At 37.5% G+C, this 10,282-nt stretch overlaps 1 protein-coding gene across 1 annotated transcript in view; it reads left to right on the forward strand.

Moving 5' to 3' along the window:
• Positions 1-731, forward strand: part of LOC131997702 (G-protein coupled receptor Mth2-like) — a 33,406-nt gene extending 32,675 nt beyond the window's left edge. Inside the window, exons 7-8 of the mRNA XM_059369032.1 lie at positions 54-210; positions 533-731. Coding sequence (XP_059225015.1) covers positions 54-210; positions 533-731 — 356 coding nt within the window. The remainder of the gene's footprint in view (positions 1-53; positions 211-532) is intronic.
• Positions 732-10,282: the final 9,551 nt, after the last annotated feature.

Raw genomic sequence — 10,282 nt, forward strand, 5'->3', positions numbered from 1 at the left:
GAAAGCTATATTTGCAAGCAAATACTAAAACAGTTTCCTTTTTTTATTTATAGCTGAACGATGGTCAGCGGGCATATATTTCTTTTGGCCAAATTTGATAATAATTATATTCAATATAGCAACATTTGCAAAAGTGTCTTTAGGTATCTACCAAACATATAGAAATCTTGCAGATGGAATGAGGCAAAAGGTGACATTTTTCAACGAGTAGTAAGTCAAAATATACATAAGACTGGGCCGAATTTTCTGTACTAAACAACTTGGGTCGTGTTTGGCAAATGTACTGGATTATTTCTTTCTTCATGATCTCATTAGCACCATACACGTTACAGATACAGTCCGAAATAAGGGCCCATAGCACATAGAACTTCTCTGTGCTCTGTAGTAATAATTGACATCCATGGTGAAGCGAAAAGAAAATTCGGTCTAGTTTTACTTAAAACCGGATAATATACCTAGTTTCATGAAAGTGCTTCTAACCAACTAAAAACTTTAAAATATTTTTTTTTTTTGCATTTTTCTTCATTTGCAGTGGCTTAGTTATTTTAAGACTTTTCACTGTGTTGGGCATATCCTGGGTTATAGACATTATATCTTTTTCTCTTCGAAATAGTAAAATGGCTAATAATATATTAATGTTGGCTGACTTTTGCAATGCTATGCAGGGTGTCATAATTTTCGCACTATTCGTTCTCAAGCGAGAAGTGTATGTGGCTATCAAAAATCTGTAAGTGTATTCCTATACTGGTAACAAACACCAATCAATCCTATTTTAATATATTTGAGCGTCCTAAACTAAAAAAATATTACTTCTGTTTTCAGGTTTTCATCAAACAAAAATTCGAGACAAAGCATTGCATCAATAACCTCAAAAACAATAACCATCTCTCTCACTCCTGTTCCAAATTTGTCTAGTGTCTAAATTGAGCGACATCTAAAAGTTTGAAGCCAAAACAAAATAAAGGAAACCTTTTTATACCCTACACCCCCACTGTGGTACAGGGTATTATAGATTTGTGCATTTGTTTGCAATGCTAAGAAGGAGAAGAGCTAGACCCATTGGCAAGTATACCGATCAACTCAGAATCACTTCCTGATTCGATTTAGCCATGTTCGTCTGTGAATCCATGTATTCTTGTAATCAAAGTGCAGGTCGTTTTTGGTTGTCCGATTGTCACGAAATTTTGCACATGTCACTTTTTTCGCCCAAGGACAAACGCTGAAAAATCGGTTCAGATTTAGATATATCTCCCATATATATTTTTCATCCGATATGTCTTTTTAAGGCTGTAGAAGCCACAATTTTGGTCCGATCTTTACAAAGTTTGGCATTGGGTATTGTTATTAAGGTCTATGTGTATGTGTGCGAAAGTTCATAAAAATCGGTTCAGATTTAGATATAGCTCCCATATATATCTTTCATCCGATATGGACTTTAAAGGCTGTAGAGCCACAGTTTTAGTCTGATCTTTAATATAGTTTGCGCGAGGTGTTTTATTTAACGTTCTCATATGTGTGCGAAATTTCATAAAAAACGGTTCAGATTAAGATATAGCTCCCTAACATATCTTTCATCCGATATGGCCTTTTGAGGCTGTAAAAGCCACAATTTTCGTCTGATCTTTACAAAATTTAGCATGGGGTGTTTCATTTAACGTTCTCATATGTGTGCGAAATTTCATAAAAATCGGTTCAGATTAAGATATAGCTCCCTTACATATCTTTCATCCGATATGGCCTTTTGAGGCTGTAGAAGCCACAATTTTCGTCCGATCTTTACAAAATTAAGCATGGGGTGTTTTATTTAACATTCTTTTATGTGTGCAAAATTTCATAAACATATGCCTTTTAAGGCTGTAGAATCCACAATTTTCATCGATTTTGCATGAGAGGTTTTAAGTGACGTTCCAATACTTGCGCAAAATTTCATTAAAATCGGTCCTAATTTAGATATAGTTCCAATGTGTATATTTCATCCGATATGGACTTTAAAGGCAGTAATATCCACAATTTTGGTCACATCTCTACAATATAGGGCGTGAGATGATCTATTCCATGTCCTAGTATGTGTCAATAAAATTGGCACAGGTTTCGATAGAACTCCCATATAATCTTTTATCCGATATGGCCCTTTAAAGATGTGGAAATCCAAATCTTTTGTCTTATGGTAGGAAAATCTTACAAGGTTCTAAATTGCTATTTCAATTGGTATCCAAGTTAAAGTCTGACAAGTTTTCGAGATAGGTTCAACATAAAAAATACTACATACACTAGATGGTGTAGGGTATTATATAGTCGGCACCGCCCGACTTTTGGTATGTTTATTTTTATACCCTCCACCATAGGATGGGGGTCATTCTGTTTGTAACTCCTCGAAATATTCGACTAGGACCCCATAAATTATATATATTCTTGATCGTCATGTCATTTTAAGTCGATTTAGCCATGTTCGTCCGTCCGTCTGCCTGTCGAAAGCACGAAAACTTTCGAAGGAGTGTAGGTCGGTTGGGATTGTAAATGGCCAACTTTTCATATAGCTGGGTCTTGACTTCTTGGGTCTCTAGAGGTTTGTTTGTAGTGTTTTGGTATCACTTTCAACAACTGCGCTAAGTATGGCTCAAATCGGTCCATGTTTTGATGTAGCTGCCATATAATCCCATCTTGGGTCTTGACTTCTTGAGCCAATAGAGCGCGCAATTCTCATCCGATTTGGCTGAAATTTTGCATGAGGTGTTTTGTTATGACTTCCAATAACTACGCTAAGTATGGCGTAAATCGGTATGTAACCTGATATAGCTGCCATATAAATCGATCTGGGATCTTGACTTCTTGAGCCACACATCTTCAGTTTGATCAATAATTAGACCATGAATTGTCTTACAAACGAACATCGCTTGCAAATTATTGAATTTTATTTTAAAGATGCGTGCTCTGTTAAGTAATTTCATCGCGCGCTTCTTTCATTTTAACGACGAAGCTTATAGTTTGCTCAATGGGTACGTAAATAAGCAGAATTGTCGATTTTAGAGTGAAGATCAGTCCGAACCATTGCAGGAGCTACAAATGCATCCAGAAAAAGTCACAGTATGGTGCGTTTTATTGGCTGGTGGCATCATTGGGTCGTACTTCTGCAAAGAAGATGCGAATCGTAACGTAACTGTAAATGGTGAGCGCTATCGTGAGATGATATCCAACTTTTTTATACCCAACACCATAGGATGGGGGTATACTAATCCGTTTGTAATATCTCGACATATTGAAGTATATACATTCTTGATCGTCTCGACACTCTGGGTCGATCTAGCCATGTCCGTCCGTCCGTCTGTCGGAATTTTGCACAGACACTTTATATTTATGTAGGTCGCTGAAGAATCCAAATGGGCTACATCGGTTCATTTTTGGATACAGCTCCCATATAAACCGATCCCCCGCTTTGTCTTCTTGAGCCCCTGGAAGCCTACATTTTTGTCCCATTGGCTAAACTTTTGCAGAAGATGTTCTGTTATGACTCTCAACAACTACGTCAGGTACAATTCAAATTGTTTTATAACCTGATATAGCTCCCATATAAACCGATCTCCCGATTTGATTTCTTGAGCCCCCGAGAAGACTCAATTTTTGTCCGATTTGGCTGAAATTTTGTATGCGGTGTTCTGTTATGATTTTTATTGAAAATGATTTGATTTGAAAATCAGGTGATATTTATAAATATATGCCAGCTATATCTAAATCTGAACCGATTTTTAAAAAATGGACCAGTTGTACTAAGGGTCATAAGAAAATCTGAACTTCGAGAGAATCGGTTAATAAATGAGCACTTTATTGCAATATTTCTCAAAATAGGATGATCATATACATGGGAGCTTTATCTAAAACTGAACCGATTTCTAGCAAACTTCTTAGATATTGTGGTGGTCCTCGAGGAAAGCGTCATGCAAAATTTTGTTATAGTGGCTCCAGAAGGGAAATTCGGGCGATATACATATATGGCAGCTATATCTTAATCTGAAGCTATTACGAGAGTCAAGAGAAAATCCTTCCTGCCAAATTTCGAGAGAATATGTTAACAAATGGCCACATTATTGCAATATTAGTCCAAATCGGACGAACATATATGTGGCAGCTATATCCAAATCTAAACCGATTTTTGCCAATTTCATAGGCTTTGCCCATAGGCTGAAAATTAAAACAATTTTTAAGACTATTGAACGAAAATTGCGTCCTGTACTTTGTACACAAAGTAACATGGATAGACGGACATAACTAAATCGAATCAGAAAGTGATTCTAAGTCAATCGGTATACTTATCAATGGATTTATCGGTCTTCCTTCTGGGCGTGACAAGCAAATACACTAAGTTATAATACCACAGTTTTACCACAGTTTTAGTCTGATCTTTAATATAGTTTGCGCGAGGTGTTTTATTTAACGTTCTCATATGTGTGCGAAATTTCATAAAAAACGGTTCAGATTAAGATATAGCTCCCTAACATATCTTTCATCCGATATGGCCTTTTGAGGCTGTAGAAGCCACAATTTTCGTCTGATCTTTACAAAATTTAGCATGGGGTGTTTCATTTAACGTTCTCATATGTGTGCGAAATTTCATAAAAAACGGTTCAGATTAAGATATAGCTCTCTAACATATCTTTCATCCGATATGGCCTTTTGAGGCTGTAGAAGCCACAATTTTCGTCTGATCTTTACAAAATTTAGCATGGGGTGTTTCATTTAACGTTCTCATATGTGTGCGAAATTTCATAAAAATCGGTTCAGATTAAGATATAGCTCCCTTACATATCTTTCATCCGATATGGCCTTTTGAGGCTGTAGAAGCCACAATTTTCGTCCGATCTTTACAAAATTAAGCATGGGATGTTTTATTTAACATTCTTTTATGTGTGCAAAATTTCATAAACATCGGTTTAGATTTAGATATAGCTCCCATATATATCGTAGATTCGATATGCCTTTTAAGGCTGTAGAATCCACAATTTTCATCGATTTTGCATGAGAGGTTTTAAGTGACGTTCCAATACTTGCGCAAAATTTCATTAAAATCGGTCCTAATTTAGATATAGTTCCAATGTGTATATTTCATCCGATATGGACTTTAAAGGCAGTAATATCCACAATTTTGGTCACATCTCTACAATATAGGGCGTGAGATGATCTATTCCATGTCCTAGTATGTGTCAATAAAATTGGCACAGGTTTCGATAGAACTCCCATATAATCTTTTATCCGATATGGCCCTTTAAAGATGTGGAAATCCAAATCTTTTGTCTTATGGTAGGAAAATCTTACAAGGTTCTAAATTGCTATTTCAATTGGTATCCAAGTTAAAATCTGACAAGTTTTCGAGATAGGTTCAACATAAAAAATACTACATACACTAGGTGGTGTAGGGTATTATATAGTCGGCACCGCCCGACTTTTGGTATGTTTATTTTTATACCCTCCACCATAGGATGGGGGTCATTCTGTTTGTAACTCCTCGAAATATTCGACTAGGACCCCATAAATTATATATATTCTTGATCGTCATGTCATTTTAAGTCGATTTAGCCATGTTCGTCCGTCCGTCTGCCTGTCGAAAGCACGCCAACTTTCGAAGGAGTAAAGCTAGCCGCTTAAAATTGTGCACAAATAATTTTTATTAGTGTAGGTCGGTTGGGATTGTAAATGGCCAACTCGGTCCATGTTTTCATATAGCTGGGTCTTGACTTCTTGGGTCTCTAGAGGTTTGTTTGTAGTGTTTTGGTATCACTTTCAACAACTGCGCTAAGTATGGCTCAAATCGGTCCATGTTTCGATGTAGCTGCCATATAATCCCATCTTGGGTCTTGACTTCTTGAGCCAATAGAGCGCGCAATTCTCATCCGATTTGGCTAAAATTTTGCATGAGGTGTTTTGTTATGACTTCCAATAACTACGCTAAGTATGGCGTAAATCGGTATGTAACCTGATATAGCTGCCATATAAATCGATCTGGGATCTTGACTTCTTGAGCCACACATCTTTAGTTTGATCAATAATTAGACCATGAATTGTCTTACAAACGAACATCGCTTGCAAATTATTGAATTTTATTTTAAAGATGCCTGCTCTGTTAAGTAATTTCATTGCGCGCTTCTTTCATTTTAACGACGAAGCTTATAGTTTGCTCAATGGGTACGTAAATAAGCAGAATTGTCGATTTTAGAGTGAAGATCAGTCCGAACCATTGCAGGAGCTACAAATGCATCCAGAAAAAGTCACAGTTTGGTGCGTTTTATTGGCTGGTGGCATCATTGGGTCGTACTTCTGCAAAGAAGATGCGAATCGTAACGTAACTGTAAATGGTGAGCGCTATCGTGAGATGATATCCAACTTTTTTATACCCAACACCATAGGATGGGGGTATACTAATCCGTTTGTAATATCTCGACATATTGAAGTATATACATTCTTGATCGTCTCGACACTCTGGGTCGATCTAGCCATGTCCGTCCGTCCGTCTGTCGGAATTTTGCACAGACACTTTATATTTATGTAGGTCGCTGAAGAATCCAAATGGGCTACATCGGTTCATTTTTGGATACAGCTCCCATATAAACCGATCCCCCGCTTTGTCTTCTTGAGCCCCTGGAAGCCTACATTTTTGTCCCATTGGCTAAACTTTTGCAGAAGATGTTCTGTTATGACTCTCAACAACTACGTCAGGTACAATTCAAATTGTTTTATAACCTGATATAGCTCCCATATAAACCGATCTCCCGATTTGATTTCTTGAGCCCCCGAGAAGACTCAATTTTTGTCCGATTTGGCTGAAATTTTGTATGCGGTGTTCTGTTATGATTTTTATTGAAAATGATTTGATTTGAAAATCAGGTGATATTTATAAATATATGCCAGCTATATCTAAATCTGAACCGATTTTTAAAAAATGGACCAGTTGTACTAAGGGTCATAAGAAAATCTGAACTTCGAGAGAATCGGTTAATAAATGAGCACTTTATTGCAATATTTCTCAAAATAGGATGATCATATACATGGGAGCTTTATCTAAAACTGAACCGATTTCTAGCAAACTTCTTAGATATTGTGGTGGTCCTCGAGGAAAGCGTCATGCAAAATTTTGTTATAGTGGCTCCAGAAGGGAAATTCGGGCGATATACATATATGGCAGCTATATCTTAATCTGAAGCTATTACGAGAGTCAAGAGAAAATCCTTCCTGCCAAATTTCGAGAGAATATGTTAACAAATGGCCACATTATTGCAATATTAGTCCAAATCGGACGAACATATATGTGGCAGCTATATCCAAATCTAAACCGATTTTTGCCAATTTCATAGGCTTTGCCCATAGGCTGAAAATTAAAACAATTTTTAAGACTATTGAACGAAAATTGCGTCCTGTACTTTGTACACAAAGTAACATGGATAGACGGACATAACTAAATCGAATCAGAAAGTGATTCTAAGTCAATCGGTATACTTATCAATGGATTTATCGGTCTTCCTTCTGGGCGTGACAAGCAAATACACTAAGTTATAATACCCTGTACCACAGTGGTGATGTAGGGTATAACAATTTTCCTTAAAGAAAAGCGATGAAAATGAGGAATTAATTTTCAATAAAGGAAGAAGAAGCATAAACACAGCAAATTGTTGTTGGTTCCGTTTTTTTAAAGCTTTCGTTATTGGTTTGCATGCAGAGCCATGGGTGGGAAGGAGTATTCTTGGTGAGAGTAAGAGAAACAAATGGTGCGAGAGAAACTGTCAAGAATTTACAAGTAAATCTTTATTGGATGAAAAAGAAAGCTCTGTAATGGAGATTGAACAAAATTCTTACCAAGAACAACAGTAGTGATTGAAGCTCAGATAACAAGTGAAGTTTGCTTAAGGAAAAAGAAAAGAAAACGGGCTGGTAGAGTACACAAGGCTGCGTAAAGTACGACATCTTTGGAACAAAGAGAGAAACATACACACGCAAAGTATTGAGCGGAAACGCTGACGTGTGCGGGTGTATGGTAATAGTTGCGAATCGAAGAAAGTAGATCCAAATCCATGAAAATGAGCAATAAATTTTCAATAAAAGAAGAAGAATCAGCAACACAGCAAATTGTTATTGCTTTATCTAACCATCCGTTATTTGTGTGAATGCAAAGCCATAGGGTGGAGTATTAGTGGTGAGAGTGCGAGAAGTGTGCGAGAGAAAAAGTATGCTAAAGAAGTCATTAGATCTGGTCGCGTACTTCTCCAGTAAAAATTAGCAGGAAAGTAAGAGCTATTTTACTCTCTTTAAAAAATTTGCAAGCAAAAGTTCGCGAACGACTTCCATTGAACAACAGTTGATTTTAGCTTTGGTTGGTTTTTTATTGGCTTGCTTAGGAGAACAATTGTTTACAAATAAAAAATGCTGGCGATACTTGTGAGGTGTTTTCCTTAGATAAACGTCAATATATTGGTCCGAAAGTGACAGGGCTAGAGGGGGAGCCATTCGTAGTGTTCGTGCTGTAGGACAGCCATAACAATTTACAGTGCAAGAAGCTAGGAATGTCATCCGTGGCGCCAAGTCACGCAAAGCCTAGTCCCAGACGGAATCTCTACACTGATGCTGAAAAATCTGGATCTGCCTGGAGGCGATTACCTTACAACTGTCCTCAGTCGTACAGACCGATCTGTCTTCTTTCATCTGTGGCCAAGACGCATGAGGGACTACTCCTTTCGATCCCCCGTTTGACAATTTCCATTCGCCGAGCATCAGGCTGCATATGACTACAACTGCTTTACATGTCATCACCGTACACAAAAGTAGAAACAATGTTCTCAAGTCTCTTGTCGCCAGCACTTAGTGTGCTGACAAAGGAACCTTGGACTAACCACCTAATGCTGCTGAATGTTGTGACTAAAAAATTACTGCGACCACTGATGCGTGGCTAAGGAAGTGGTCTATTTCGTCGTGTGGCGGCCACGGACACTGCGTTTTCATTGAAGATATATATATGTATATATATTCATTCTCAATTGGCAGACTAATTTGCACTAATTTTTTGAAAGTGGGTGCAGAGTTTTTGGTTATATTATGTGGTTTTTTATGTTAAAACCAATGTGACCCATGTTTTAAGGAAAAAGTCAATATGTTTGTATGGACTAAGATTTACTTGCAATATTCAAATAGTGATGAAAATGACTCATTGTCATGGTGAGCAAACGCGTCCTATTTTGGGGTTGTTATAGGGGTGGGATGTCCCCTAGACAGATAGTCCCGAATGCTGATAGCAGATTCGTACTCTACTCTCAAAATACCTTTGAGCGCCATATTTCCGTAATCGGCAAACATGTGCGATTTGAGTAGTGGTTTGCGGATAAGGCGGCCACTTAGTTACTCGACCATGAAAATATTTATCAGATTCGTGTTCTATTCTAAAATACTTCTTATTTGAGCCCAATATTGCAATGGTCAACAAATACGTCCTATTTGGGGTGTGTTATGGGGGAGCGGCGGCCCTATAGACATTTATTACCGAATGTTGATCAGATCAGATTCATGCTGTGCTCCCAAAGACTTTTCATTTGAGACACACATTGCTGTGATCGGTATATGTATCCTCGTTGGAATTTTTTTTTTTTTGGGGGGGGATTATTTTATATATTTAACTGGAGAATACTTAATTGCAATTTTCCCATTACAGGATATTTATTGACCACCTCCATGGCTACGTCTCTGATGGGAGCTTGGGATCAGGTTATAGACCGATTTTTACCGTATTTGCCACAGTTGTTGGAAGTCGTAATACAACACAATGTGCAAAATTTCAGCCAAATAAAAAATTGCGGCTTCCGGGGGCTCAAGAAGTCAAATCAGGAGATCGATTTTATGGGATCTATATCAGGTTATAGACCGATTTGAACCGTACTTGACACAGTAGTTGAAGTCGTAACAGAACACTACATGCAAATTAACAATGCAAATTGCGGCTTATAAGAGCTCAGAAGTCAAATCGGGAGATCGGTTAATATGAGAGCTATATCCAAATCTGAACCGATATGACCCAATTGCAATACCCAACGACCTTCACCAATAAGAAGGCTAGCTTTAAGCGTTCAACCGCTATCGTGATTTCGGTAGACTCAGAATGGCGAGGCGATCAAGAATATATATACTTATGGGGTCTAAGATCAATATTTCGAGGTGTTACAAACGTGATAACTTGATTAGTATACCGCCATCCTACAGTGGTGGGTATAAAAAAATTCCTTAAAGCAAATTTATTTTATTAAAACCAAATATT

This window comes from Stomoxys calcitrans, chromosome 1, assembly GCF_963082655.1.
Source record: "Stomoxys calcitrans chromosome 1, idStoCalc2.1, whole genome shotgun sequence".
NCBI classification, from domain to species: Eukaryota; Metazoa; Arthropoda; class Insecta; order Diptera; family Muscidae; genus Stomoxys; species Stomoxys calcitrans.